Source organism: Argopecten irradians, chromosome 14 (genome assembly GCF_041381155.1).
Source record: "Argopecten irradians isolate NY chromosome 14, Ai_NY, whole genome shotgun sequence".
Taxonomy (NCBI): domain Eukaryota; kingdom Metazoa; phylum Mollusca; class Bivalvia; order Pectinida; family Pectinidae; genus Argopecten; species Argopecten irradians.
This window is the reverse complement of record NC_091147.1, coordinates 22,813,189-22,828,089: the sequence shown is the minus strand read 5'-3', so window position 1 is coordinate 22,828,089 and position 14,901 is coordinate 22,813,189. Positions and strand designations below refer to the sequence as shown.

At 31.4% G+C, this 14,901-nt stretch overlaps 1 protein-coding gene across 1 annotated transcript in view; it reads left to right on the top strand.

Moving 5' to 3' along the window:
• The window catches only part of LOC138307499 (uncharacterized), a 42,206-nt gene that overhangs the window by 8,036 nt on the left and 19,269 nt on the right, over positions 1 to 14,901 (top strand). Inside the window, exons 2-7 of the mRNA XM_069248281.1 lie at positions 6,531 to 6,569; positions 7,394 to 7,432; positions 7,692 to 7,730; positions 9,760 to 9,792; positions 10,399 to 10,437; positions 11,011 to 11,040. Coding sequence (XP_069104382.1) covers positions 6,531 to 6,569; positions 7,394 to 7,432; positions 7,692 to 7,730; positions 9,760 to 9,792; positions 10,399 to 10,437; positions 11,011 to 11,040 — 219 coding nt within the window. The remainder of the gene's footprint in view (positions 1 to 6,530; positions 6,570 to 7,393; positions 7,433 to 7,691; positions 7,731 to 9,759; positions 9,793 to 10,398; positions 10,438 to 11,010; positions 11,041 to 14,901) is intronic.

Genomic DNA, 14,901 nt, shown 5'->3' with positions numbered 1-14,901 from the left:
ATGTATTTATTGTTGTCATATCGCAAAATATCGCAATTAATAATATATATGTTTTGTATTTCACACATTTTTATAATTATGTTTTCATATGTAAAGTTTTCAGTGATGTGAGTATATATAAGTTACATAATGAATTTAATGGCATAAATTTCAAGTCACGCCAAATATTGTTTTACAATGAAACAAAAAAGATAACATCGATTGAGATTTTTTTCACAATACATGTGGTGTCTAAATTTAAGCACAATGCATCCATGCAATTCTATTGTACAAAAGATAAACTCTAATAAGTTATAATGACGCATACAATATATGGTTGTTGATAACAGCGTATTGTGCAATGTCGATATTTAAGGTTACTGATTATTTGAAAACTGTGAAGATTTCATAAAGAGAATAAATTACACAAATAATCAAATTAAACATGCATGCTATATTCGTGCAAATAGCGGATGAATATATTACATGTAAAGCGATAATTAAGATTTACATTTAGTATATATCTATATTTTTACAAAAAAAATATCGAAATACTTCTTTTGGATATTACATATCCTTTAATATAAGACATGTCACTGGATATGTGTATTAAGATTTTGACATTTTTTTCAAACAATAGTAATGTTTAATCTCTGAGTTTGTCCATATCTTTATAATTTAAATCGTATTCAACGGGACCAACAACTAAAATATTCAATTGATCTTTTTTTTCCGGAAGAGAGTGTAAATACACATTTCACATAATACCAACAGCATTTATACATAGAATGGAACTCCTTAATCTATTACGTATATTACTGTTATAGCTACAATCTAACAAAATATGAATTAGAATATCGGTGTAAAACTTGCTATATTTGTGACATTATTTTGTACAATCACTGGACAAATTCGAGACAATAATATTCATTACATATAAAACAAATTTTCTGCTATGTTGGTATTTCATTGAAGTATGCCATAGTGTATGTTGTTCTAATTGCTCATGAATAACTTTAAATCTCTCGAATAGGCTGTCGCTCTGCATTCTCTTTCTCCACTCTTTTTGTTCTTTCCGCATAACTGAATTCTGAAGTAATTTTTTTCCATTGTGACTTAGACGGAAAATTACTTGTAACAATGAATGTTCTAATTACATTAGTCAGCTCATATTTATTTGTAACTCCCATAATGTCATCTACAATGCCACAATTACTTCCAACAGTTGCACTTAAAATATACGCATAAAATTATATTTAAAATATTCTAAATGTTAACTTATCTTTTTTCTAAGCGACATAGTCTACCATAGAACAATAATATCTTTGTATTTATAGCTCCCTCTATGAAGGCCCATTCAATTAAACCTAAACATATATCGGTAGGAGTTCTGTTATTGAAATCTTAATATATGACTTTAGCAATGAATCTGTGTGATCTTTCTAACATTAAATTTTATGATTTTAAAAGAATCCAGATTTCACACTGGATTTAATGCGCTAGAATGTGCAACGCTCCCAATGAAACACACTGTACCACTTAGAGCGCTCGTATGAGTTAAATTTATAGTTTAACAAAACACCTGCATCTACTACATATTCAACTTCCGGTATTGCTATATTGTATAGGTAAAAACATTGTCTGAGATTTACTTTTACTGTGCTTACTGAAACACTATGAGATGAGAACAAAAATCACTATTTATTCCTGTAATGTTACACATAATAATCGTATACGGTAGACAATTGTTATTACTAATGAGACATATATCCTCAGCTTGGGTAGGGATGTAACAGGCGAGGTTTTCACCTGTCTAGATGTGAACAAATATAGTTACCCAGGTTCGGTATTCTGGGTTCCGTACCAGTTATGACATAAAACAAGAAGGCAAAATAAACATAACTAACATATATTTATTATACCCCGTGGATATTAGACAAGTAAATACAATATGAAAGGCTACAGAATATTCCCTATAACCTACATGTCAAGCTGCCCTCACAGTAGTTACTATATAACTTCACATACTGGGGACAGTGTGCGTGCGTAATAAGCCACCCCCGACCCGTTCCACAGGACAATTTACTTAACCTATAATAATACCCCTACAAGTGCGTATATACCTAAATCCTATATTAGAAAAGGAGAGAAAGTTAGAAAGGTGAGCTGACCTGCGACTCAACGCATCCGTCTGACTAACGATTTACACGTGCGCTCGCTATTTATACCCATAGTTAACAATACCCTGTGTCAACCAATGAACGATAAGGTTACATAACGCTTACGGAATTGATTCAAGAGCGGAAGTAAATAGACTTCCGGAATATTACTAACGACGCTAACTTCGAAAACAAGGTGAAACATTTAAGTATATATAAATTATCCATTCCCGTTACAGGGATATTAACTTTGGTGTCACTTAATATCGATCCTTTCCCACTATATCAACATCTCTCAATAATTGCTTAATAAATACCAGATACGTTTTCGCGGAGAGCGCACTCCCTTGTAATTTACTTCTGTCCATATGTATATAATTAATTTTCTCGTTGTTGCTGGCTTTCCTAATTGGCCTATTCATTTTTTTCATTCCACGATGAAAAAAAATATCCTAGAATGGCGCGGAAACCCGAAGTTATCGTGACGTCACAATAGAAACATTGACGTTGCGTATTGATTTGGAAAAAATAATCCCTTGGAAAAAATCAATGGAATCGTACGTGTAAACGTATTTCATTTTATAAAGTAGCCTGGAAAATTAATTATAAGCATTGAAGTCACTATTTTTTAATTTCATCGGGTTATGAAATAAATTTTTGTTTGCAAACTTGAATGCTTAAATATCTAGACTCCATACCATTAAATACAACACTACTTCTTACACATGTACATGTATATATATCTCTCAGTATTTCCCATACTGAAACAAAATATCCCCGTTTTAGATTACATTGATTGATATTTTTCACAATATATGAGGGTGCCTAAATTTAAGCACAATGTATCCATGCAGTTCGATGGTGAATAAGATAAACTCAAATAAGTTATAATGACGCATACAATATATGGCTGTTAATAACGGCGTATTGTGCAGTGTCTATACAGATTTACCGATTATTTTTATAATTTTTGTCCATCCAATTGACACAAAAATTATTCACGGAGATTAATAGAATCTTACATGGGTCTGTGAAGTGGACAGGGATATCTCAACCCGAGTGAAAGATTTATATAGCATAGCAGAAAAATGATGAAATTCCACTTGGTTTCCAGTTTTTTCATCGCGCCATTATCGCAGAAACGTCGTTATGCGTCAAAATTGATGACGTCATCTACAATGTGCGCCACATGTATTGATGACGTCACGTTATTGTCTAGCGCGTGTGAGCTGTCTTACACCCCCTGAGATATCTTTTCTCTAGCAGCCACGGGATATCCCTGTGAAGTGTGGCAGAATATATTTTCTACCGCAATAGACGGTATTATTCAACTCTCATGACATTGAATAAGCACTGCAACTGTTGATTAACAATTTGTTTATACCACGTGTTGTTTATACCACACGAGGTATAAACTCTGTACGCATTTTGATTGGCTGACACGGTGAACTTTAGCCCAACTACTTATTCCTCAGTGTCACGTCATCATTGTCAATGTCATCAATAATCAAAGCTAAAGCTCGTGTCTTTGGTAACTTTTAAAAAATAACTCAATCGTGTGAAATAAATACAATATTTTGTGTAACATGTGATAAAATACATTTCATACGTTTCAACAACTCACTACCAATGTACCATTTTTAATTTTTTACACAATTAATTTTTCGCGATTTCTGATCGACTGCAAAAATAGATTCATGCGTAGTACAGTATATAGATATTGATCCAAAATATTTAACTAATTGGATTTTTTTTAGATATTGTGCCAAAATATTTAACTAATTGGATTTTTTTATATTCGGGGAATGAGGAAGTTTGATACCTTGACTGGCATTCTATCTATTTTATTGTAAAAAGTAGTTCTGCCATAAATCTTTTAATCTTTTATAGTCAGCCAATTCTATGCAAACGTATTGAGAAAAGCTAATGACACATACAAAAACATCACACAACGACGCATAATTGCATTATCAGTGACCTATTATCTGACGTTACATACCATTCTGTTACCTTCAATGATATATCAAAGAGCTTTAGATATTATCTTCAACAGCGACATACTCTTGCTAGTTATTAGTACTATTAGACTCTTGATTTCCAGAATAAATACCCACCTTATTTTATGAGTAAAACATTAAGAAAAAAATACTTCATGGATATTAAATATTTATCGATAATTTAATATTATTGATTTATAAATGAAAAGTCACAGATAAATTAAGCCTTGTAGTACAACACTAATAAAATATTATATATACAGTGTTTATTATAACAGTTTATATTTTATTATCGATCAATTTTAGATAATTCTTTGAAATTGACACCTTAACCTTGGTATTCTGTTGATCTTTGCAGAAACTATTTATGCGCACTATAAAACATACAATGACCTTGTGATGTCGCGTTACCGTATGTTAAACTTTTTCGCGTGTAATTTGCTTTCTTGCAAAACTATATATTTGTGAATTTTTTAATTACCTGACTGATATTAAAAGATATTTCTCTTTTTTTTTGTTTTTCTAAGTGGCGTGTTACGATCGCCGTTTTATCATGAACGAAGAAGCGCTGTTTACACGCATGAATGCATTCGCGCTATTTACAAGTTAGGTCACAGGTCAACGGTTTTGTATTGATTGTACTTTATATGCACATGTATACAAAGCCTGTCTGTTAATGGTTATGTGCACGAACAATAAAAGATGTAAACTGATATTGCAAACGATATGTGTATTTACCGGTGATACTACCAGTGTCTACCTTGAATAAACATGATGTTCGTGGCGTTGGATATTATGTTTTGTACTTTCATTTTGTTTACAAAATTATCTAAAATATTTGACAATGAAAGGAACATTATAACACAAATCTTCAAGGTAACTTGAAAAGGAGTTGTGTAATTCTAATTTTGAAGTTTTCATTAAATGTTATGTACCGATTATAGCGTGTCGACATGGTAGAACCATTTCTCTGCAATCAGATCAAATTATTATATGTTTCTGTACAATAATACATATTTAGGTTTACGTTTCCACTCATAATATATTCATATACAGTGATGTATAAAAATATCAGATGTAGTTTAACAACATATATTTACATTTACTTGTAACTTCTACTCTATAAATTAACCAAGGCAAATTGAAGGATATGACGGTATAACCGACACCCAAAACGTGACCTTTATGACGTCACTAATGTTGACGTGGTGACGTCAACTGATCACCGTCAAAATGGCTGTTCCATCTTCTGGATTAAATCGTCATTGATGAACGGTTTTCATGGTCTAGCTTAAACAATGTTAATGCAGATATCCTAAAATGAGTTGATAATGTAAATATAAGCATTAAACTATCTTCCTATGACATCTATGGTCTACATAAATGCCAGAGCTTTGCAGATAATAATTTAATAATGCGCTAGCGCGCATTATGAAGATTGTCTGCAAAGCTCTGGCATCTGTATAGACCATAGATGCCATAGGAAGTTAGTTTAATGCTTAAATATCGGCATTATAATATCAAGATATGGGACGTTAATAAAGGTTACATCGACCCATCCCTACGGAAATTTAAATAATAACTATAATTTTGTTTATGAAAATAATATGGTTTATGAATCGTGAACGAGAAAAGAAATAAATAATATCTACATCTTACATGGGTCTTTCAAGTGGACTGGGATATCTCAACCCGAGTGAAAGAAATTCGCTGTCAACCCAGGGCTTGCCGAGAGTTGACGGCCAATTGTTTTCATGAGAGTTGAGAAATCCCTGTACACTTGACAGATCCATGTTTGATTATTTTTCTCCCATTCTTAATAGGAAAAATCCCAAATTATTGTTGGTTTCCGGGCTTTTCATCACAGGAACGTTGTTATGCGTCAAAATTGATGACGTGATCGACAATGCACGACGCGGCTACGCCGCTTGTATTGATGACGTCACGTTATTGTCTAGCGCGTGTGAGCTGTCTTACAATCTCTTTTTAAGATAGAGTTATCTCTTCCCTAGCAACCACGGAAAATCCCTGTGAAGTATGGGAGAAAACTTAAATCCAATCAGTATATATATCAAGTGATAGTGGCTCCTAGTTAGCTACCAATGCGATACGGTCAACAACGAAGCAATTTCCTATCAATACAAAAACATAAGAGTTATATGAATCAAATTTTATACTTTCAAAAGTTAAACATGATATCCACTAAAAAACTTAGGGTCATTATTCTGTTTATGCGTATGTTACAAGGGTATTCAATTGTATATAATGTGCTTCTATTCAACTGTGATTCAACTGTGATTAATATACAGTATTGTATCATAATAAATAATCTAGAAATGATGCAAGATATGCATACACGTATTCATTAAAATGAAATGTTGGTGATCTATTGCAGAATACCACTATACTTTCCGTGATGGAATCTCGTGTAGATGTAAGTGTTTTCTGCACTTTAATATTGTTTCCTAATTTTTGTCAACTCTTTTGCTTTGAATACTTCTTTGTTTTTAATACATTGTTTATATATATTGGTATTGATAATTTTTAAAATTGTACAAGGAAATAAACATTTTCTTTTTGTAATTTAGTAGTCAATGCCATAGTTCGACAGTAAAGTTTTTTTTTATATGTTAACAGTCTATCAAGTCATTTTCATATATGCTATACTTGATTGGAAACACAACATAACTAGCATGACAATGGTAGACTATCATTAAAGGAATTTAACTTTTTGGGTGTCTTGATAGTCATTTAAGAGTTATGTCCCTTATCATCACGTGAACTGATTAATTTCTTCATTATAATTATACTTGTTTTCAAATCAAGGTTAAATTCAAGCACATTGAGCTATCGTTTTGAGAACGAATTGAAAAGTGAATTATAAAGCATTTCTTTCCATCGTTAAATTTCGTTATATTAGTTTATACATTGTAAAAAACGTAATATTTCGGACATGTTATCATTAACACTTACTCATCTATAAAACGAAACAACTACAGTTTTTATTTATTTTATATCTGTCTGTGCGGGTTTTCTGGAATATAATTTACAAAATCAAAGAAACAGTTTAAATTGGTTCCCGTGGGCTATATCCTGGTACTTTTCACATTCAGTTTGCGTGTTTTCTTCTAACAATTTCCGTGCATGTTTACCATTACGCCAATTTATCGCGTCTTTGGCATAAAGGAAACATACTGTGGCTTGATAATTGATAATTGATAACATATATATGTTAAATTTATCTCTGCTTTACATTAGCGGCCAGTAGAATGTGGAAATTCCAGCAGCGGAAGTGATGTAAGTTATTGTACTTGGTATTCATTCCTATGACATATTCCTGTCACCACTAAACATTTAGTGAGATAATTATCTCGCCAAAATCACGATAAGTCGAATAAGTATTGAAAATAAATAAATAAATAAATGTTTTGCGAATCTCGGGTGTTGGTAAATACATAATCTTTATATTACCTATTTTAGTAATTTGCCAGATAAAGGAGCGTTAGTCTTAAGTTTAAAGTTGGCATATGATGACATATTATACCGTTAACTTCAGAGTTCCCCTGGTTCGTCTATTCAAAGTGAGGGAAAACTGGTGAGTATAAGCTTTTTCAGGCATTTAGGATAATAGTTCCATGCTTCTAGAAATAATTCATTTATTTCTATAACCTTTGTCATTTCTTGATTGATTTTGATGGTATGCTTTCATAACTAATTCGTTAATTATTTACATATTCTTTTTATAAAAGCCATCCATAGAATGTGCTAACAAAGACGGGGTGGGTTTTTACTTCATTTGTATATCCATTTAAAGATTAAACAATCGCTGTGCGTAGCGAAAACTGATTTGAAAACTCGAGATGACGTTAATAGGAATAAACGAACATAGATATAAGTCATTTTCCATTACCTTATATAAAAGACTAATTAAAAGTATAATCTTGTAGAAAAATATATCCAATTATACCATCGTGTTTTTAAAAACAAACAAAAAGTGCATATGCATAATATAAGGAGGTAAGAAGGGGTGGTGGAGAGCAAATTGAAACGTTTTCACCCCGTCATTGATTGTTCAACAAAGCATTTAAATGGTGTCGAATTAGCAGATATGATGTTTGTTGGAAGAAACGTATATAGAGATTAGTCATTTTCTATTACCTTATATCAAAGACTAATAAAGTACAATCTTGTAGAAAAATATATTCAAGTGGTGAATATGATTGATAAAAAATGAGAAATAAAATTAAATGTAATTCTTGCGGATATAAGTAGCCAATTGTCTTCGTCTTTAGTTGCCGTTTTTCGCTTTAATAAGAATCAATCTTTAGTTAAGGATGTACTCCTCTGAGAAGTCAAAATTTCTTGTATTAAATTTTTTTTCTCATATAGATTTTTGGAAATAGGAGTTCATGCCATAAAAGAAAATGGAAGAGAAAAGATATGTCCGTGTGCTCGTCTTTGATATATTGTCACTCAAAGATACCTAGTTGACCAAATATTGGATTTTATGGGGATTTTGCCGTTTTGACCCTATATAAGAGATTAAAGCCATAATTTCCTAATGAGGTGTTTGATATGTATGGATGTTTGTAGAATTTATTTTCCAGTAGTCTTCTTTAAAAAAAATACCAGTTTTGATTATTAAGACTAATATTTTTTTTAGAATAACAACATATGCTACCCCTACCCCTTAATTTTGGGCTGCAAAATGCATCATTTCAGCCATTTTTGCCAAATTAAACCCTTTAAAGAAAAAGTTCCGGTAATATACTTTTGTTGATATTTTGCATATCAACGGGGAAAGGGTTGTTCGTTCAAAATCAGGCAGAAAAACGGGGGGTCTGTGTGCTTACTTTTTTGCCCCATTTGAATATTTATTATTTTTCAGTATTTTAGAGTAAAAAAATAAAAGTGCTCAAATTACCATTAAATGTAAAAATAAAACTACAAAAGTGTATCATTTCACACATTAATGCTCAATATTTTAAGTACCACGAACCCAGTAAAGATTTACAGCAAAAATTAGCTCGATACAGCTAAAAATACAGGCGCAGTGATGATTTAAGTAAAACAATTTCAGTGAAAAATGGTAAAACTGTGGCTCTACTCAAAGCGAAAAAAGACACAATATCAAAATGGACGCCAAATGGGCCATTACTTAAAATCCCCGTATAAAAAAAGCTACTAAGGATAAAAATGTAAATTTTTGATGGATTTGCAACTAACAACTTGCTACAGATATTGATAGATTTTATTTGAAAATCTCATAACTTCTTTGATCTATGTTGAAACGAGACTTCAACGGGACTGAAATCTCAGAGGGATACATCCTAAGGCTATTTCTATTTCTACATTAAAGAAATGTGGGTCCGAGTTAGAGGGTTTATTCTGTATATGATTCCACTAGAGAAATTTATGAAAAAAATAATCGCGATTATATTTTCGTGATTTCTAAACGCCCGGGAAATAACCTAAGATATAGCTGCATGATTAAAATGTAAGTGTGACAACTAAATCTATTGAACTTTTAACAACAATTCCTATCTAAAAGTATAGTACTGTGACGTGTTGTTGAACGTATGCAAATTATTATATGTCTACATTTTTAAATTCCTCTTGTTTAGACGAGGCTTACCTGTGCAAATTACAACAGTGAGGTGAGTGGCAATTTTTTTATAAAGCTATTCTTTGTTATATAATGATTCATTACAAAAACTTTAATCAGCTGATATTAAGTATGATTTCAAATTAAACGTACCACTTGAAACAAACATATCGTTATTTGAGGTACAATTTGACTAGAATGTCACGTAAGCTCTGTTTATAAAATGCAGACGCTTACTTCTCCTGAGCTTCAGGTTGTGTCTATTCGACACCTTTTGAAACAACTACTTTATAATATTTCAAACCGATTAAATTTCCTGTGTAATACGTATGGTATTGTCTGGTAGAAACAATTTTAATACTCAATTACCAAATATATGATTACAAATAATAATAAGGAAAAAAATAATTAAGCCATTGTTTTGCGAATCCCGCATGTTGGTAATCCATTCTCCTCATATACTATTTCCTTAAAAAACTGATATTCCATAGAATTTCTATTTTCATAAAGCCATATACATGGGTTCAAATGCTTTTTTGTCAAGATTTCATCGTACCCTTCTATAGTAGTTTACCATATAAAGAAACCTTAGTCTTGAGTTTAAAGTAAAGGTAAAGTTGACATATGATGACATATTATCTTTTAATTTTTACTTCAGAGTTCCCCTGGTTCGTCTACTCAAAGTGAGGAAAAACCGGTAAGTGTAAGCTACTTCGTATAAATAGATTTATATCTACTGACAGTGAAGCATATACCTTATTTGTAGAGCATGAATGTGGCTTTATTGGGTACCGATAATTGATCTCTTTAGATATACTAAAAGTCAGACAAGCTATTTTATACAGTATGTCATAGAAATGCTGATTTGTCGTTTAGATCTGTGTCAAACTTTGACAGATCACACAGGGATGCCACATTTAAACATAACCCTCTGTTGGTGCCAAAACACTTACATTTTCCATCTCTAAAATACTTTATTTTACGATAGACGATAAGTAATGGCAATTGCATGTGGACCCTCGTTTAAACAGGGGTTTCAAATTCGTGTCCGAATTGACGACATTCAAAAGTAAAAAAAATATAGATATCAATGTTTACCTTCATTACTAAATTGTTGACTTTCCTTGGTCATAAATAAACTCTCCAGACAGGATCATAATCACATGCTTCTGGAGATAATTGAGTTATTTCCTTAATTTCTTTTGATGGTATGTTTTTCATATTTAGATGTAATTTCTTTATTATTTCTATTTTCTTCTACCTTTTACAGCCATCCATAGAATGTGCTAACAGCGATGAGGTGGGTTTATTTATTTCTATATCCATATAAAGATTTTAAGATTAAAAACTCACAGAGGGAACTGATTTGATATATCATTTTATTGGCACATTCATTTAAGTGGGATAAAGATTATCTTTGATTTGTGAACATATACTGATATGGCTCTTATCTCAGATAATCTTTTTAAAAAGATACAGACTGCTGTGTCAGAGAAGGCGTTAGTAGAAAGAAACGTATATAGATATTAGTCATTTTCTATTACCTTATATCGAAGACTAATTAAAAGTATAATATTGTAGAAATATATATCCAAGTGGTGAATATGATTGATAAAGAATAGGAAATGAAATGAATATATGCAAATCTTGTGTAAAACGCTAGCTTATTATCTTCATAAATCTATAGTTGCCATTTTCCGCTTTTATAAGAATCAGTATTTAGACAAACAACTTCAGTATCTTAGCTTGGTATGACATTTACATTAAAATAGTTTGTCTAATTGCCTATTTATCCGATATTTGTTCATTTATCGGAACCAAACGTGTTCTAATGGAAGTCAGATAAGTTAGTTTTCTGATATGCCAAGTAACTAGCGTAGGCACACGCATGTTTGTTTACGTTTTCCACCTGGCTAATATGAGCAAATTATGGTGTTATACATGTATGTCCACAGAATGAATATTTGAAACATCCATTTCACACAATGCCGTAAAATATTAAGTATATTAAATATTGCAATGTGCAAGCAGCCTTACGTTCATCTAAAAATATATTAATGTTGTCCGATTGTAATACTTCGTACTTTAGAACAATTACAATCTGTGCATAGTCGATTAGTCATAATAATTATAATCAGAATGCACTAAAGCAATTTGTCAAAAGAGGGCCATTTACATTTTTCAGCCAAATGAAATGAAAGCCGTGGTCTGTATTAAGTACATTGTATAAGGTTGACATTTATTCGTTAACATCGAAGATGAGGAAATCTAAAACAATGCATTCTAAGTAATAGTTGACCATTGAGTCCTATCCATTTGCTTCAAGCACTTTTTTTGTTTTGTTTTGTCTGCTCATATCATCATGAAGGAGAGAACTTCTACTTTCATTTTCCGCATTGATGAATAATGGTTTGTTAGAATTTTTTTCATGATCGTTAGTTGTTTTAGAAACAGATAAACAATCTAGCGACCCTGATTTATCGTTTCTCGTATCTGTATATTACAGAGTTTATACTCTTTTGTTGGTATTTATAGGTTATGACGTCATTATTTCATTATCGAAGAATATTTTTCAGTGAAACCGACGACAGTATATATAATAAAATAATGACGTCATAATTGATGCCTACCACCACGGACATATACATCTATAGTACAGTATATAAAGACGGAATTGAATTTAGTAACATTTAATAACGATGCCATATTTCTATATTTCACATGGAATAAAACACAAATGCATAAACGTATGCTCGCGCTTTTCCCAGGGTGGATTAATGCATGAACCGTTCTTGTCAATCAAACATTTCTCAAAATATTTTTTTTTCCATTTTGAAAAACATGATGAAGAGCTTAGGCAATTTCTCAACAACATGGTACGTATATACGGAGAAGGTGAATATTACAATGACTTACTGTATACAATAGGCTACACTCGATTAATCGCCACCCGATAATACCACCAGTCTCACATACCGGAAACCAAATTATAAGAACGGATTTCCGCTTATAACCCATACCACCATCCGCCATATGTTTTGTAAAATTTCCCGCGATGTCATTGCAAAATATCAGTTATTTTACTTTTAATTATGTCATAGAAAGGAAAGATAAGCAGGAATTTCTTTTCTAAAATATGTCATATGCCATATAAAATGAACACTCATTTAAATTTAAAATGATCAAAACGTATCAGAATATAATTATTAAAAAACAGTCAATCATTCGAATATTTCAAATGAGGAGGTATATACATAATTATAATATACATGTTTATGTATCTAAGTACTTTCGTATGAAGGTATAACAATAAAAGAATAAAACAATCTCGCCAAGAAAACGAAAATTCATAATGAAATAAAGATAAATAAATAACAATTTTACATTTGAAAATCGTTTCAACCTTTTAAGGTGGTTCGATACAGTTAGGCCCAAAAATTCCCTTTTCTTTAAAATTTGCTCACTTAAATATTGGCTGATAAACTGTTTATTAAGGATTTTATTTGAAATTTGACCGTGCGGTTTTGGAAATATTGTACTCTCAATAACCCTACTTTACCATCTGTTTTTCTCAAAATACAATTTTACACACATATTTCCAAAGCTTGGTAATTGACTGAAATATTACAAACAACAACATTTTTATATCTTCAATGTGTAAGTTTTTATGGCTATCAATGACCTCAATGTCGTTTCCACTCTTAAAAATACAATAATTGTGAATTTTTCACGCGAATGCGTGTAAATGAGGCATAAATAGGGCCAATTTTGACATTTGAATTTCAACTTAAATACCTAATTTCAAAAAATTGTGTCGTTTAATTTTCTTTATTTTTGGTCCACAAAATAAGACAGTTGTTTGGGTTATGATGAAAGAATATAAAAAAAAATTGACCGCGGAATTTTTGAGTAATTTGCCTTTCTAAACCCCTCCCCCCTAAAAAATGACTTTTTTCACAATTAAAATTATTTGACCGAAATCGAGCGGTAATAGTTTTATAAAGAACATCTTATATATTGAATATCATAAAATGTAATAGTCTGATAATATAAATTGTTATACCTGTTAATTTTATGTCACGATGCCACCGATTTGATGCTATACAATGCTAAGAAATGACACAAATAAGCCATTATTTTGCCTGGATATAATATCTGAAAATGAATATAGAAAATTCCGTGCAATTTTCTACTTCAATTACCCTTTAGACAATCCATGATTTTATATTGTTTAAATATTTTATCAAATCTATCTTTCCATCGTCAAGATACCTTAGCTTCAATAGTCGTTTGAGGCAGATATTCAAGCATGAATTTGAATTTGGCGCCAAAATTGTAACGATGAAAAGCGTCTACAAAGCGACATCGATCGAAGTTGATAACTTCAACTTGATCACAACAATGTCGATAAAATCGATGTCATCATACACAACTATATGTCTTTATATGTTTTTGAGGCGATATCTGCGTATCTAATACATGTAGATATATATTTATTATCCGAAGTAAACTAAAACAGATTTTTGGATCCTCAATATAACCTATACGGCAAGTATACGCCTAAGAAAAAAATCTCGTATTCTGAATCCTCGAACTACGTTCAGCTGATTACTGTAGACAGGAAAATAATTAGTCTATGCCTACATGTACATGTTTAGTTTCTATATCACAGATATAATACTGATGTTGACACTAGCTTACATGTGCTTTTTCGTAAGATAGTATTTGATCAACTGAATCAGAGTACTTCCATGCATTTTCTCAAAACAGGAAATACATGCATCATCTAAGTACAGTAGTTACGCCTATGTCTAATCGTACATGTATACGGTAAATAAAATATTGTTTTCCGAACGTGTTAGTGCTTATTGAGGATCATAATTAGCAAAACATGATACATGTAGATATCTACATACGCGATATTCATGAAATATACTAGCTTGTACAAATTGAACGAAAAGCAGGGGTGGGGCGATGGAGAGATGAAAATATTTCTGTATCTGAAGTTTTATAATAGAGGATTACTCGGCAAAATTGGAATATCTTGATTTAATTATGCATCTCCCTTAAAACACAGGTATATTAAGTGTCAAATATTCACAGTTTAACGGAGTTGAACAGAAAATGTTTTATCACTTGATTGTTATGAAATCTCATTTTA